The sequence below is a fragment of the Mustela lutreola genome, chromosome 4 (assembly GCF_030435805.1).
Source record: "Mustela lutreola isolate mMusLut2 chromosome 4, mMusLut2.pri, whole genome shotgun sequence".
Lineage (NCBI taxonomy): Eukaryota > Metazoa > Chordata > Mammalia > Carnivora > Mustelidae > Mustela > Mustela lutreola.
In genome coordinates, this window is record NC_081293.1 from 15,150,856 (window position 1) to 15,168,213 (window position 17,358).

The 17,358-nt window shown below is 34.4% G+C and overlaps 1 protein-coding gene and 1 long non-coding RNA gene across 4 annotated transcripts in view; one reads left to right on the top strand and one right to left on the bottom strand.

Annotated features, from left to right (window-relative positions):
• Positions 1–17,358, bottom strand: part of ATRNL1 (attractin like 1) — an 849,703-nt gene that overhangs the window by 717,461 nt on the left and 114,884 nt on the right. For all 3 annotated transcript variants that reach the window (XM_059173087.1, XM_059173089.1, XM_059173088.1), the window contains exon 10: positions 10,976–11,130. In XM_059173087.1, the coding sequence (XP_059029070.1) occupies positions 10,976–11,130 (155 nt within the window). The remainder of the gene's footprint in view (positions 1–10,975; positions 11,131–17,358) is intronic.
• LOC131830656 (uncharacterized) overlaps positions 1–17,358 on the top strand; it is a 72,829-nt gene that overhangs the window by 47,319 nt on the left and 8,152 nt on the right. The gene's annotated exons all lie outside the window — the stretch shown is intronic.

Here is a 17,358-nt window from a genome sequence, read left to right on the forward strand (position 1 = left end):
ACACTCTTCCTAGGTGATCTCATCACAGCTCTACTCAGGATTCTGTCCCCTATGATTCACTCAATGAATATTTATATTTATTTAGTTCCTTACTCTCTGCCAGGAAAAATGTGTATCACTATTCGACTCTCAATCTTAATTGAAATGATTTTATAGTTTTAACATACAATGATATTTCCTGTTGGCTTCTACACAGTCTTGATGTAAAAATATTTATAGGTTTCTTGATGATGAATCATACATGAGTTCTAAGAATAACTCCTATTTGGTCAGAGTTTATTATACTTTTGAAACACGGTCAAGTTCTATTTGCTAATAATTTATTTTAAAATTTATATTCTATATTCATGACTGCTTCCCCGTGCCTTCTTCCCCTGGGGTTCTGTTAAGACATTTGAAAACTTTTCTTTCAGTTTTATATTTTATTACAAGAATCTGTATTCAGCAATTTTTGCATTCAAAACAATCTCTCAAAACGCTAGTATATCTGTTAAGAGAAAGAGAGATTTATTCGTTTTTCTTTTTTCATTTTTCTTCTTCCTTGAGTTCCTATCTTGAGATCAGTATTCTCTGATTAATTTGTGGGAGAGGGGAGGTACAATATAATTCAAATATGCCTTAAATATCTGATTAACTCTAAATCTACTAATAAAACTAATTTTCTTGAGTGACTTGCCACATTAGCAAATATTATATGCCCTTTCCCCAATTAAAGATCATTTAAATATTTTCCTGTTAAATCAGAGAAAAAATCATTATCATAGCATAGTGGTAGAATCAAAAGAAATTTGAACTTAGGCTTCGGTTCAAATTCTAAATAGATCATCTTATGACCTATGTGACTTTGGGTTTAACCATGCTAAATCAGTTTCTTCCCCTATAAATAATATAACCATACATACTACATAGGTGTTATTAGAGGTTATGATGCATTATATCATAAAGCACGTGATAAGTGCCAAGCACCACAGGAAACATTTAACAAATTCTAGTTCTCCCATTTCTCAAAATGAAAGGTCACTTTTTCCTTTAATTATTGGCCTCTTTTTAAAAAAGAAGATACTATTTCTTCTATATAATAGTATATTATAGAAAGGACCCCTTGAGCAAAAAATACAATAAAGCTAAAAACAGCAGTTTGCTAAATTCAGTGAAAAAAATGTGTGAATAATTTTAAGAGTTTTTCTGATGACAAAGAGAAACAACCAGGTTCTTTCAGGTGACCAGGCAAGGGGTGCTGATTTCACCGAAGAAGAACCCTAAGAACTTAACAAAGGGTATAGAGAAATTTTAATTAACAGAGGAACTAAAAAAATTACCTCCAGAAAATGAAAATAATTATAAAGAGCAAGTAGGTTGGGATTTTTATAATTTTTCTGGTGTGTTCAAAAAATTAAATAATTAGAGGAGTCAAGATGGCAGAGAAGTAGCAGGCTGAAACTACTTCAGCTAGCAGGAGATCAGCTAGATAGTTTATCTAAAGATTGCAAACACCTGCAAATCCATCGGCAGATCGAAGAGAAGAACAGCAATTCTGGAAACAGAAAAACAAGAACTTTCTGAAAGAACTCTACGGAAAGCGAAGCGCTCAGGGACAAAAGCTCCTGAAAGCAAACCTGACCGGATTACACAGCCCAGCCCCTAGTAAGGGCTGTGCAATTCCGCCTGGGGCAAAGACACTTGAGAATCACTACACCAGGACCCTCCCCCAGAAGATCAACAAGAAATCCAGCCAAGACCAAGTTCACCTACCAAGGAGTGCAGTTTCAATACCAAGGAGAGCAGCAGAAATCCAGAGGAGGAGAAAGCAAAGCATGGAACTCATGGCTTTCTTCCAGTGATTTTTTTAGTCTTGCAGTTAATTTAATTTTATTCTTTTTCAATTTTTTCTCATCTTCTGCTAAATATTTTTTTAACTTTGACCCTTTTCTTTTTTAACGTTTTTTAACTAGTTTATCTAATATATATATTTTTTCTTTTTTATATTTTTCTTTATTCGTTTTCTTTTTTTAAATTCTTTTCTTTTCTTTTTTCTTTTCTTTTTTTTTCTTTCTTTCTTTTGAACCTCTTTTTATTCCCTTTCTCCCCGCTCATGATTTGGGATCTCTTCTGATTTGGTTAAAGCATATTTTCCTGGGGTTATTGCCACCATTTTAGTATTTTACTTGCTCCTTCATATACTCTTAGCTGAACAAAATGACAAGGCGGAAAAATTCACAACAAAAAAAAGAAGAAGAGGCAGTACCAAAGGCTAGGGACCTAATCAATACAGACATTGGTAATATGTCAGATCTAGTGTTCAGAATGAATATTCTCAAGGTTCTAGCCAGACTCGAAAAAGGCATGGAAGATATTAGAGAAACCCTCTTGGGAGATATAAAAGCCCTTTCTGCAGAAATAAAAGAACTAAAATCTAACCAAGTTGAAATCAAAAAAGCTATTAATGAGGTGCAATCAAAAATGGAGGCTCTCACTGCTAGGATAAATGAGGCAGAAGGAAGAATTATTGATATAGAAGACCAAATGACAGAGAATAAAGAAGCTGAGCAAAAGAGGGACAAACAGCTGCTGGACCACAAGGGGAGAATTCGAGAGATAAGTGAAACCATAAAACAAAACAACATTAGAATATTGGGATTCCAGAAGAAGAAAGAGAGAGGGGAGCAGAAGTTATACTGGAGAGAATTATTGGGGAGATTTTCCCCAATATGGCAAAGGGAACGAGCATCAAAATTCAGGAGGTTCAGAGAACGCCCCTCAAAATCAATAAGAATAGGCCCACACCCCGTCACCTAATAGTAAAATTTACAAGTCTTAGTGACAAAGAAAAAATCCTGAAAGCAGCCTGGGAAAAGAAGTCTGTAACATACAATGGTAAAAATATTAGATTGGCAGCTGACTTACCCACAAAGACCTGGCAGGCCAGAAAGAGCTGGCATGATATTTTCAGAGCACTAAACGAGAAAAACATGCAGCCAAGAATACTATATCGAGCTAGGCTATCATTGAAAATAGAAGGAGAGATTAAAAGCTTCCAGGACAAACAAAAACTGAAAGAATTTGCAAACACCAAACCAGCTCTACAGGAAATATTGAAAGGGGTCCTCTAAGCAAAGAGAGAGACTACAAGTGGTAGATCAGTAAGGAACAGAGACAATATACAGTAACAATCACCTTACAGGCAATACAATGGCACTAAATTCATATCTCTCAATAGTTACCCTGAATGTTAATGGGCTAAATGCCCCAATCAAAAGACACAGGGTATCAGAATGGATAAAAAAACAAGACCCATCTATAGGTTGCCTCCAAGAAACTCATTTTAAGCCCGAAGACACCTCCAGATTTAAAGTGAGGGGGTGGAAAAGAATTTACCATGCTAATGGACATCAGAAGAAAGCAGGAGTGGCAATCCTTATATCAGATCAATTAGATTTTAAACCAAAGACTATAATAAAAGATGAGGAAGGACACTATATCATACTCAAAGGGACTGTCCAATAAGAAGATCTAACAATTCTAAATATCTATGCCCCCAAGGTGGGAGCAGCCAACTATATAAACCAATTAATAACAAAAATCAAAGAAACACATCAACAATAATACAATAATAGTAGGGGACTTTAACACTCCCCTTACTGAAATGCACAGATCATCCAAGCAAAAGATCAACAAGGAAATAAAGGCCTTAAACGACACACTGGATCAGATGGACATCACAGATATATTCAGAACATTTCACCCCAAAGCAAGAGAATACACATTCTTCTCTAATGCACATGGAACATTCTCCAGAATAGATCACATCCTCGGTCCTAAATCAGAACTCAACCGGTATCAAGAGATTGGGATTAATCCCTGCATATTTCAGACCACAATGCTCTGAAGCTAGAACTCAGAGCAAACAACTTCCTCCAAACAAGAGGAAGTTTGGAAAGAACCCAAATTCATGGAGACTAAACAGCATCCTTCTAAAGAATGAATGGGTCAACCGGGAAATTAAAGAATTGAAAAAAAAAAACATGGAAACAAATGACAATGAAAATACAACGGTTCAAAATCTGTGGGACACAACAAAGGCAGTCCTGAGAGGAAAATATATAGCGGTACAAGCCTTTCTCAAGAAACAAGAAAGGTCTCAGGTACACAAACAAACAGTCATTACACAAACTAACCCTACACCTAAAGGAGCTGGAGAAAGAACAAGAAAGAAACCCTAAGCCCAGCAGGAAAAGAGAAATCATAAAGATCAGAACAGAAATCAATGAAATAGAAACAAAAAAAACAATAGGAAAAATCAACGAAAGTAGGAGCTGGTTCTTTGAAAGAACTAATAAAATTGATAAACCCCTGGCCCGACTTATCAAAAAGAAAAGAGAAAGGACCCAAATAAATAAAATCATGAATGAAAGAGGAGAGATCACAACTAACACCAAAGAAATACAAACTATTATAAGAACATACTATGAGCAACTCTACGCCAACAAATTTGACAATCTGGAAGAAATGGATGCATTCCTAGAAACATATAAACTACCACAACTGAACCAGGAAGAAATAGAAAGCCTGAACAGACCCATAACCAGTAAGGAGATTGAAACAGTCATTAAAAATCTCCAAACAAACAAAAGCCCAGGGCCAGACGGCTTCCCGGGGAAATTCTACCAAACATTTAAAAAAGAACTAATTCCTATTCTCCTGAAACTGTTCCAAAAAATAGAAATGGAAGGAAAACTTCCAAACTCATTTTATGAGGCCAGCATCACCTTGATCCCAAAACCAGACAAGGATCCCATCAAAAAAGAGAGCTATAGACCAATATCCTTGATGAAAACAGATGGGAAAATTCTCACCAAAATACTAGCCAATAGGATTCAACAGTACATTAAAAGGATTATTCACCACAACCAAGTGGGATTTATTCCAGAGCTGCAAGGTTGGTTCAACATCCGCAAATCAGTCAATGTGATACAACACATCAATAAAAGAAAGAACAAGAACCATAGTATACTCTCAATAGATGCTGAAAAAGCATTTGACAAAGTACAGCATCCCTTCCTGATCAAAACTCTTCAAAGTGTAGGGATAGAGGCACATACCTCAATATCATCAAAGCCATCTATGAAAAACCCACTGCAAATATTCTCAATGGAGAAAAAATTAAAGCTTTTCCGCTAAGGTCAGGAACACGGCAGGGATGTCCATTATCACCACTGCTATTCAACATAGTACTAGAGGTCCTAGCCTCAGCAATCAGACAACAAAAGGCAATTAAAGGCATCCAAATCAGCAAAGAAGAAGTCAAACTATCACTCTTCGCAGATGATATGATACCATATGTGGAAAACCCAAAAGACTCCACTCCAAAACTGCTAGAACTTGTACAGGAATTCAGTAAAGTGTCAGGATATAAAATCAATGCACAGAAATCAGTTGCATTTCTCTACACCAACAACAAGACAGACGAAAGAGTAATTAAGGAGTCTATCCCATTTACAATTACACCCCAAAACATAAGATACCTAGGAATAAACCTAACCAAAGAGGCTAAGAATCTATAAAGAACTTAGCAAACTCAACACCCAAAGAACAAATAATCCAATCAAGAAATGGGCAGAGGACATGAACAGACATTTCTGCAAAGAAGACATCCAGATGGCCAACAGACACGTGAAAAAGTGCTCCATATCACTTGGCATCAGGGAAATACAAATCAAAACCACAATGAGATATCACCTCACACCAGTCAGAATGGCTAAAATCAACAAGTCAGGAAATGACAGATGCTGGCGAGGATGCGGAGAAAGGGGAACCCTCCTACACTGTTGGTGGGAATGCAAGCTGGTGCAACCACTCTGGAAAACAGCATGGAGGTTCCTCAAAATGTTGAAAATAGAACTGCCCTATGACCCAGCAATTGCACTACTGGGTATTAACCCTAAAGATACAAACATGGTGATCCAAAGGGGCACGTGCACCCGAATGTTTATAGCAGCAATGTCCACAATAGCCAAACTATGGAAAGAACCTAGATGTCCATCAACAGATGAATGGATCAAGAACATGTGGTATATATACACAATGGAATACTATGCAGCCATCAAAAGAAATGAAATCTTGCCATTTGCGACAACATGGATGGAACTAGAGCGTATCATGCTTAGCGAAATAAGTCAAGCAGAGAAAGACAACTATCATATGATCTCCCTGATATGAGGAAGTGGTGATGCAACATGGGGGCTTAAGTGGGTAGGAGAAGAATCAATGAATCAAGATGGGATTGGGAGGGAGACAAACCATAAGTGACTCTTAATCTCACAAAACAAACTGAGGGTTGCTGGGGGGAGGGGGGTTGGGAGAAGGGGGATGGGGTTATGGACATTGGGGAGGGTATGTGCTTTGGTGAGTGCTGTGAAGTGTGTAAACCTGGCGATTCACAGACCTGTACCCCTGGGGATAAAAATATATGTTTATAAAAAATAAAAAAATTTAAAAAAAATTAAATAATTAGATGTTTTATTTAAATGATTTTTAATGAAATTATATATCTTGTAAAATTATATACATTGAACATATACACACACACACACACATACATTCTATAGGAGTGTACAAAAATATGCGTGCTAAGCTCATAAACCAGTCAAGTGATTTTTAATGGTATGGTGAACTACAACTTCACTGTGTTTTAACAGTGTGGTTAACTGTACATATTACTACACATTGCCAATTAAAATAACACTGCTTCTGAAAATATGAAATTACTTTTAAGTTCTCTTTACTGAATTTGTTTTCAAATAATCACCTACCAAGAAATTAATGTCATAAGTAAAACTGTCATGTTCAAGAAATTTAGTTTAAAAACTCTTATTATTAGAGCACCTGGCTTGCTCACTTCGTAGAGCACACAACTCTTGATCTCAGGGTTCTAAGTTCAAACTCCAGATTGAATGTAGAGCTCACTTAAAAAAAAAATAAAATTGGGGTGCCTTGCTGGCTCAGTTAAGTTTCTAACTCTTGACTGTGGCTCAGATCATGATCTCAGAGTACTGGGTTGAGCCTCATGTGGGGCTCTGCACTTGGAGATGGGGGATCTGTTCAAGATTCTATTCCCTCTGGTCCTCCTCCTGAGTGCTCTCTTTCTCTCTCAAATGAATAAATTAATCTTGAAAAATTTTCTTTAAATTTTTATTTGTTTATTTATTTATTTGACAGAGAGAGATCACAAGTAGGCAGAGAGGCAGGCAGAGAGAGAAAGACGAGGAAGCAGGCTCCCTGCCGAGCAGAGAGCCCAATGCGGGACTTGATCCCAGGACTCTGAGATCATGACTTGAGCCGAAGGCAGTCTTAACCCACTGAGCCACCCAGGCGCCCAGAAATAAAAAAAATTTTAGAACTCTTGTTATTTTGATCTGATTTGATCTTATTATTTTGATCTGATTTTCCATTTCAGTTTCAATATATCTACTTTCTGCAAGATGTATTTCTAATATAAATCTTACTTTAGTCTAATTCAGTAAATCACACTTTGGTGTTTCTACTATCTTTCTAAAGAAAAAGATATATGATCCCTGTATCTCTGAGTTGTCCTTCATCTTGTTCAGAATTCTATACATCCTCTTAACCACTGGGCAAATTTTCTTACTAGAAAAGAATGACTACCATTTATATTTAAAGGGTCATAATTCTATGTTAGGCCTACCAAACATTCTTGTAATAGCTCTTCATTTTATGATTCTGAAATAATGTCTCAAAATTCAGTTCATTATTAATTTCTGTTTCAATTCAGGACAATCTCTCATTTGTAAATGCTGAAATCCTCAAACTACTTAGAGATACTTTAGAGATGTGAAAAAAAACTAACAACCTGATACCCTTTTTCCTTCTAACCCTAGAAAACTAACTTATGACAATGCATACTTCACACAGCCAAATAATTTCAGAGTATAAATGTCTAATAACAGGAGATGAACATGAGGCATGTTTTTCCATTACATCTTTAGCCGAAGGTTATCTTTACCACAAAGATCATTTTAATCTTGAATAAAGTGTCATGGGGGCTTTCTGAAAGCAGTAATACTACCACTAACAATAACAAAAAAATAACAAAGTTATCTGATCTCAAGCTAGATTTATAAACAAGATCGTTAAGTAATATATCATTCTACATTAGAGTTGATTCAGTCTCATTCACCAGCCCTGGGTCTATTACCAATTGCACTAGAGTTGCTTTTTTAAAATACAGATGCCCAGTGCCTAATCTAAGAGAATCAGTTTATACAGATCTAAGTTCTTCCCTATAATCTTCAAGGGGGATGCCAAGGTACAGCCATGTTAAAAAATCACTGCCATGTGCCTTCCACATCTATCATCTATAGTGTAACAATGAGAACTGTGAAGTCAAGGTTATGTCCTCAAAGATTAACAATATTCACCATGTAAAATTTACTATGGCAATTAAGGTTGAAATAGTACTTTTTAGAGCAACGTATTGGCACAAATATTCCTATTTATTTAAACATCATAAAACACAATACAATCAGCTAACTCCTCAGGTGCACTCCAGTTAAATATGCCATAAAAGTCCAAGGATAATGTACTAAAGAGAAAAATTAGCAAGATGACCTTTTTTTCAAAACAGATCTATTTTCCAGTTGGTTCATTATGCAATGGTTGTATTTTATTTCCATAAAATATACTCCATAAGGAAAACAACTATTTTAGAAAACATTTTATGAAATATAAAAAATATTTTTCCCAGGAAAACATTCCAACATTTGATGCCACAAATTCAAGAGAATAAAAACAGATTTGGGGGGACAGCTTTATTGGGAACTGCACAAAAATAATTAAATTAGATAAAACAGAACACTTTTATCCTATGTTGAATTATATGGTTGTTTTAGGTTTTGTTAATATTGTTAATATTTTGTTGTTAATTGTTAATGTTATATTTAAGTGTAAAAACTGCTTAAAATGTTATTCTCTCTCCCATCTGAACAATTTGCTTGAAAAACGAAACTGGTATTTGTTTCTATCTTTCCACAGCATTAAAAAACATTATTAAATATAAGTGTCTGATAATCTGTTACAAAATTAGAATATAAAATGGATCCAACCAAACAGCAGCACAAGATACTCAAGTAGAAAGACTATGTAAGTTTTAGGAGTTACAAAAGCTGGATGTACCACTTACCACCTGCATGGTTTTGGGCTTACTATTCCAGAAATGAGTTTATTAACACCTTGTTACAAAATTATTAGAGAGGTTAAGATATTGTATATAAAGTCCTTAGCATACTATCTAATCCTTAGAAACACTTAACAAATAGTAATTAGAAAAATGATAATCGGATCTCTTTCAAACTAATCTAATACCTCTATTATTTTTCACATGGATAAGCTTTTCTGATACATAAACCCTAAGATATAATAATCTTGAACAATATGGAAGGAATAAAATTAATTTCCCAATATGTTAGCTACAAAATACCTCAACATTAACTCCTTCATTAAAGTATACAAAGTAGGTGGTAACTCCTTGAAGAATCTTCTGAAAAAGTCCAAAATCTCACTTCATAGGTTTTTAACAATAATAACAAATTCTACACTTTTCTCAGTTTTTATTCATAAAAGAAAAAATGAAATGAAACAAAATCCCTTCATCTACCTCCAGAGAAATAAGCTTACTGTCTCATCACAACCAAAAAAATATGTTGGCAGCCTCAGCCTGGCAATGACAGATCATAAAAAGGAGCCTAGATTCAGAACATCATCTAATCCATTTTTCAGGATCTCAGCACTAATTTATAAACCAAGACAATCCAATTTTGATAATGAATTATCACTTCAAATTATTAGTCCAAAAAGGTAAAGATTTAATTATTTAGTATCTAAAAATCCTAAAGGCAGTGGATTCTTTATAATGATTAATCACAGACAGATACTCACAGCTTAGAATCAAAAAGTATGCTTAATTTTATCACTAGGAATTTCCTTCCAAATGTATAACAATATAAAAACCAAAGTCCTTACTAATAGGCATAATTTTTTATATGCCACCACTTGAAATAATTTTTCAAAGTAGACTATGTGCGTTTATGATGTTTAAGAGCGAAACTATATCTCTTAAATCCATTAAGTGTGTTATTCTTTAGTTTATTTTTTATTTTTATTTATCAGGAAGTTTCATAATAGCTTAAAATTGGCATATTACTTTACACCATCAATTAAGTTCGGAACTACTGTTAAATATATTTTAAATATCAAGTAATCTTCATCTATAAAATGACACAAAGAGAAGAAGTATTTTCACTATACTGGTCCACGGGGTAGCTATATTTAGTATTTCAAAAAATATACTCATTTAATGTTTAGAAATTAAAGGACTATAGATAGCATAAACAAAATTAAGAAAATATATAAATACACTGTACTTCTGGCTCTCTGAAAAATATTCTTATTTGGTTACTTCCATTCCCAGGTATGTTCTGGGTTTCCATTTTGTCCCCAAATCTTATTTCCTTAGCTCTACTGTCTCTATACTCCTCTCTTTACTTCTATCATCTTCCTACACAAAGGAACTATAACTCCGTGTTTAATTTAAATGCATCTTTGCTCATACACACTAACCCTAAAATATTTGCATTCCTACTACTTGTAATTTATATAATTTGACAGAGCCCCATATCTGTCTATTATCAAAACTAATAAGGCAACATAATAGACTGATAAAGGGCTCACACAGGGATACAATATACAAAAGCCCTCAAAAAGGATGCTTAAACCTATAGTGTCTGTTCTCCTGGCCCTATACTACTATTGTGCTGAAATTAGAGAGAATTCCATTCATAATCTGTCACTGAATTTATCTCTAAAATGACATATACACATTCTGTCAATTAATGTATTTGAGAATCTCTATATGACAAATTTCTGGTATTTCCTACTTTGTACAATCCTAACAGATACATACCTATGTCATATGCCAGGAAATCGGCAGAAAAACATTTTGCACCGTTACTCAAGGAAGTGTCATTATGGGTATTTCCTCCAAAAATAAGCATAGCTCCATTGATAAGAACAGCTGAATGAAGGTATCTGGCAAACCCACTTTCTTTCAAAATAGTCCTACAGGATAAAATTTGAAAATGTATTACAAAGGATAAAAAGACCTCCCTGATTTTATATATATTTTATAAAGGGTCTAACTTGCATATAGAATTTTCCTTCAAATTATGAAAATAACATGCTTTATTTTTTAACAATTCATACATGTCCTCTAAATTTCAATATTTTTAAAATATTTTGAGATTCACAGTTTCTTCAAATGTTCTGAGGAAACACAATATTAAACATAATTGTTCATGATTTTATAATTTGTATTTTGAACTTTTATTTCATTTATAAAAGTAGCAAACAAGTGTCCGTCCTTAACACTAGAGGACCAAAGTACCATAAGTTTTAAATACAAAAGTAAATAGAAAGTTTAATATAATAAATTTACTCTGAACTGTATTCAGTTAAAACTAATAATTCACATGGATCCCATAATACACCATTTAATTTTTATTTAAATATAACATACATAAAGATGCACATGTCTAAAATTCAATGAAATTTCACAAGATGAACATAACTGTGTAAAGAGTACTGAGATATTTTTTTAAAAGATTAGCACTGTTCTGATTCTTTTGTGGTTCCATACCAAGCTTAGGATTGTTTGTTCTATTTGTATTGTTGCTGTACTTTATAAAATAGAATCATATAGCCTGTATCCATTTGTATACACATTATTTTGCTTAAGATTATTTTTGAGATAGATCCATATTGTGTAAAATCATAATGTATTTTTAAGAAACATCAAATTAATATAAACATTTTTAATTAATTGAAGTATAACTGAAAGTACTATACATATATGCTCATAATTATATTTCACCTTGATGTATTGAAATCTAATAAACTGCATGACTCAATATGAATCAATATTTCGTAAGTATTCCAAATAAAGCAGTGCTACTAAAAAAGAATCAGAATGTAAACCCAGTACATACAGTATAATGAGTAAGATATGTATAGTATATATCTCAAAAACCTATAGCAATTAATGCTTAAAGAATATGGAGCTGACTTCCATAACAGCAAGATAAGGAGTCCCACAAATTCTATAGGGAGAGAACTATAATTGGTAAAAATTACAAAAAAAACGGCATTTAATTTCTCAGAAAAATTTAGTAAGAGCAACAACAAATAATTGTTATTTGTCAATAAATAAATAAATATTTACTCAAGAATGCCTACGAAATTTCAGTAAGAACAGCAGGAATCCATAATACTTAACCCACTATCTACTCCCATCCTTCCCCATAACAGCACCCTCTTCCACCACACACACACAACTAGTTCAGCAAGGAGGAAGTTCAACTCCAGGTGGGTAAAGCTGAGAACAGACAGCTCCTTCATTCCTCACCTCCTAGTCCAGGCCACTGATATCTAACCAGGAACAGCAGACAGCCAATACTTCTCATGGCCCCCAGTTCTGGGTAACAAAATCTCTACTCCAGAAATACATGAGAGGTCTGAATGTTCATCCTTGACCTAGTCCCCATTCATATGCTGTAAGCTGTACACTCAGGCGTAGCAGGCTAAGAGGGCCAAGAAATCTTCACCCCATATGAGTCATAGGCAGAAGTTCTATGCAAGCTGAGAAGAGCAAAGGTTACTGTCCCCCATCTACTTCCTGCACAGAACACAGTGGAATCACTCCAGGAGGAACAGACTACTAACCACACCTACAATTCCAAAGTAGTGGCACAGAGTCTCACCCCATCCCACACCAGGGAGACGCAGGCGAAGAAAAAGAGAGCGCCACAGATGTCCCAAGAGAACTGAGTTTATTTGTAATAAAAGGTGGGAAACTTCAAGCTCTAAGGGCACTCTCAAAAACAATGGAGGTTTCCACTGTAAGCAATTAAGAGACAGTTGGCAACTCCCTGAGAGCAATCAGCTAAAACAGAATAGAGAGGAGTTCACCAGAGAAAAGCAGGGGAAAAGACAGCTAGTAAGAGCCATAGTAGAGTCAAAATCTCTAAGACTGGTCTCAAAAGACCATGCCTGAAAAAGGGCTGAAATTGAATTCAGACTAAGGAGCAATTTACACCCCCAGAGTATTGCTGAGAATAATTCACCCACAGTCAGCAACTAGTGGTGCTTGCAGGTAGTTGTAATGCAATCAGATAGCTTCCCACAGAAGTCAGAGGGAAAAGTCAGAAAGCCCCGCTAACACTCCTGTCATCTGGGGGGGTTTTGCGCATCCTCAGGCTGCTTATTCTAAGGAGCAACATCAGAGGATCTACTGGAGGAAGAAAATGACTTCACTAAAACAGTTCATCAAAGACACTACATAAGTAAAACTACAACACTTCCAGAAAAGGAGGAAAAACCAGGATCCAGAATTGCTACAACATGTTCTCTAAAATGTTCAGTGTTCAGGGGAAACTATGGCATGCAACAAAACAGGAAAGAGTAACCTATACACAGGGAGAAAAGCAGGCAACGGAAATGCCTTTGAGAGAACCCAGATGTCAGATGAAGCAAAAAAAACTTCAAAGCAGCTATTATAAATGTTCAGTCTTAAAGAAAACAGGTTTAAAGAAGTAAAGAAAAATTTAAAATGTCATATCAAATATAAAACAAAAGATACAGAAGTTACCCAAATCTAGAATTCAAAAGTATAAGAACTGAAATTTTTACATTTATGACAGAAACCTAATAGTAAATTTCAACAAGAAGAAAAAAATCGGGGTGCCTGGGTGGCTCAGTGGGTTAAAGCCTCTGCCTTCAGCACAGGTCATGATCTGAGGGTCCTGGGATCAAGCCCTGCATCAGGCTCTCTGCTCAGCGGGGAGCCTGCTTCCCTCTCTCTCTCTGCCTGCCTCTCTGCTACTTGTGATTTCTGTCAAATAAATAAATAAAATCTTTAAAAAAAAAAAAACACTTTTAAAAAGAAGGAAAAAATCATTGACGTAGAAGACAGAAAAACAGAGATTCTGCTATCTGAAGAATAAGAAAAGAAAATGAACAAAGCCTGTAAGAAATGCATAACACCATTAACAGCAACAACACACTTTTACTGAAAATTCTAGCACAGAGGGTAAAGTGGTAAAAAATTTTCAAGAAATAATGTGTGACAACTTCCTAAATTTGATGAAAAACATTAATATACACATTCAAGTAGCTCAATGAACTACAGGAGGAAAAAACACAGGAAGAACCACATTCAGACATAAAATAGTAAAAACGTTGTAGACTACAGAGAAAGAGAAAATATTAAAAGCAGCAAGAAAGAGGATTTTTTTGCATACAAGAGAACACCAATAGGACAAACAACTGACTTTACACTAGAAATAATAAAGGTCAAAATGCAGTGAAATGACATATGCAAAGTGCTGAATGAAAAAAAAATCAAAATACAGGGAGGGACATATGATGATGGAATAAGAGTTTTCTGACCTCATCCTCCCATAGAAACAGATTTTATCAACTATGGAGGGATAAAAGTACCTTTATGGGAGCGCAGAAATCCCAGGACCATTGGAGCAAAAATTCCAAGAATAGGAGTGTCAAGGAGGGTAGGAAGAACATTACCACATCACCTCTCCCCAAGACAACACTGCTCACTCCCAAGAGAAACCCCTTCAACCTACAATTACTCCCATGGGAGAATATAGTATGTATCTGGCTTCCACAGCCAAGAGGGATTATGCCCAAGAGGAACACTTCTTTCTTATCCCATCCAGAAAGATAAGAAGATTGGCAGAGTAAGAAAAAGGGTGCTCACAGCAACTGGGGCACAGAACTCAACAAAGACTCAACATTTCTACTAACCACTTCATAAACTCTTACAAGAGGCCTACCCATGAACTTCATAGGATACATCACCTGCAAACTTACCCCAAATAGCACAAATATGCCCCCAACAACCCATAAATCCCTCCTCATGTAGCACACTCGTGCTCCTGCAGATGGTTCATGAGCATACACAGACAGCTGGGTCAACTCTGTTGCACTGGTAGAAGATAAATACCCCTGCACACTTCAGGCACTGCCCGAGTGAAAAAATGGGAAGCCCTCAGCATTGGACCTAGCTTTGCAGAATGGAGAATAGAATATCCAAAATATTAAAAATACTGACAAAAATCAATAAAAAAGAACAATCCAATTAAACAATTCACAGACGATATGAACAAATACTTTTCCAAAGAAGACATATAGATTGTCATCAGGTAAATGAAAAAGCACTTAACATCCCTAATCATCAGGGAATGGAAAAAAAAAAAAATGAGATATCACCTCATACCTGTTAGAATAGCTATAATTGAAAAGATAAGAAATAAGTGTTGATGAGGATGTGGAGTAAAAGGAAACTTTGTACACTGTTGGTGAGAAAGTAAATTGGTACAATCAATTTGGAAAACATTATAGACCCTACTCAAAAAATTAAAAATAAAACTACCAAGAGCTATCGTACTATTCAGCAATCCCACTTCTGGGTATATGTCCAAAGGAAATGAAATCAGTATCTTAAAAATATCTCTTCATTCTCATGTTCACTGAAGTATTATTCATAGTAGCCAAGATATGGAAACAACTTAAGTGTTTATCAATGAATGAATGAATAAAGAAAATTAAATATAAATATAAATATGTGTAGTATTAGTATTAGTATTATATAAATATGTGTAGTATTATTCAGCTTTTTAAAAGGAAGAAATCCTGACATTTACAACAACATAGATGAATCTGGACAATATTATGCTAAGTGAAATAAGCCAGACACAGAAAGACAAATAATTACATGATCTCACTTTACGTGGAATCTAAGAGTCAAACTCAAAAAAGCAGAGAGTAAAATGGTGACTTGCAAGGCCTAAGAATGGGGGAAAAGGAGAGGCATAGGTCAAAGCACACAAAGTTTCAATTATGCAGAATACATAAGCTCTGGAAATCTAATGTACAGCATGGTTACTACAGTTAATAAGACTGCCTTGTATACTTGAAATTTGCTGACAGAGCATCATAAGTATTCTCGCCACACACAGCCAAAAAAAGGGGGGGTGAACTATGTAAGATAATGAATATGTTAATTAGTTTGACTATGGTAATCATTTCCCACTGTGTATGTATATCAAAACATCACATATAAACCTTAAATATATACAATATTTATCTGTCAATTGAAGTTCAAGAAAGCTGGAAAAAAAATAACCCAGATAAACACATTACCAGATGAATAAAAATTATAAATTTATTGGTAGAATATCTGCTTTATAAGATATTAAAGGAAGTTCTCCAGTCTTAGATCAGTCATTTCAATCCAGAGTTCTAGAAAAGGCAATTATGTAATTATAAAACAAAGTATAAATGCATATTTCTTCTCCTTTCTTTTCCTAATACATTTGATAAATAATTATTACAAAACAACACATGTATTGTTGGATCTGTAACATTAAAAAGTACAATATATTTGACAATAACACACAAAGTGACAGATGAAAGCAAAATTCTGTTGAAGATGCCAAATAGTAATGCATATCAACAGGAACAAATGAAAAAGCAGCACGCAAAAATATCCAAAACAAATTTATATTTCCTCTTCTTTCTCTCTCTCTGGGAGGCAAAAATTGCATAAAGTCAGCATAGTAACAATATATTTTTGAGCTTACAACAAACACAGATATTACATATAATTATAATAGTGCAAAAAAAGATGAAAAAGGGAATAGAGATCTATAAGAACAACATTTTTATATTTCACTGGAGTTAAGTTAGGGTAAGTTGGAAGTATATTCTGGTAAGTTAAGATATATATGATAAGCCCTAGAACCAACAGTAAAGAAGTAACTAAAATGACTGTATTTAAAAAAAATAAAAGCATTAAACTGTTACACTGGAAAATATTTACTCAATACAAAAAGAGCAATAAAAAAGAGTAACAAGAAGCATTATCTACAATAACAAATGAGATTTAAAAAATTAAAATGACAGACAAATTCAACTATATAAAAAATAACATTAAAGTTATTAAATATACAAATAAAAGGCAGAGATTATGAGTGAGACAGGATTAAAAAAAAAACTGGTACCAACTATGTGCTCTCTCTAGGAGACATATTTTAGATTGAGGGGTACAAATATATTAAGAAAAGGATTTTTAAAAGATATGCAGACAATAAACATAAGAAAGCTGGAATAATATATAGTATAATGGAGTAATATATAGTATAATAACATCAAACAGAATAGACATTAAAAAAAAAAATTCCAGACAAACCATAAGTGACTCTCAATCTCACA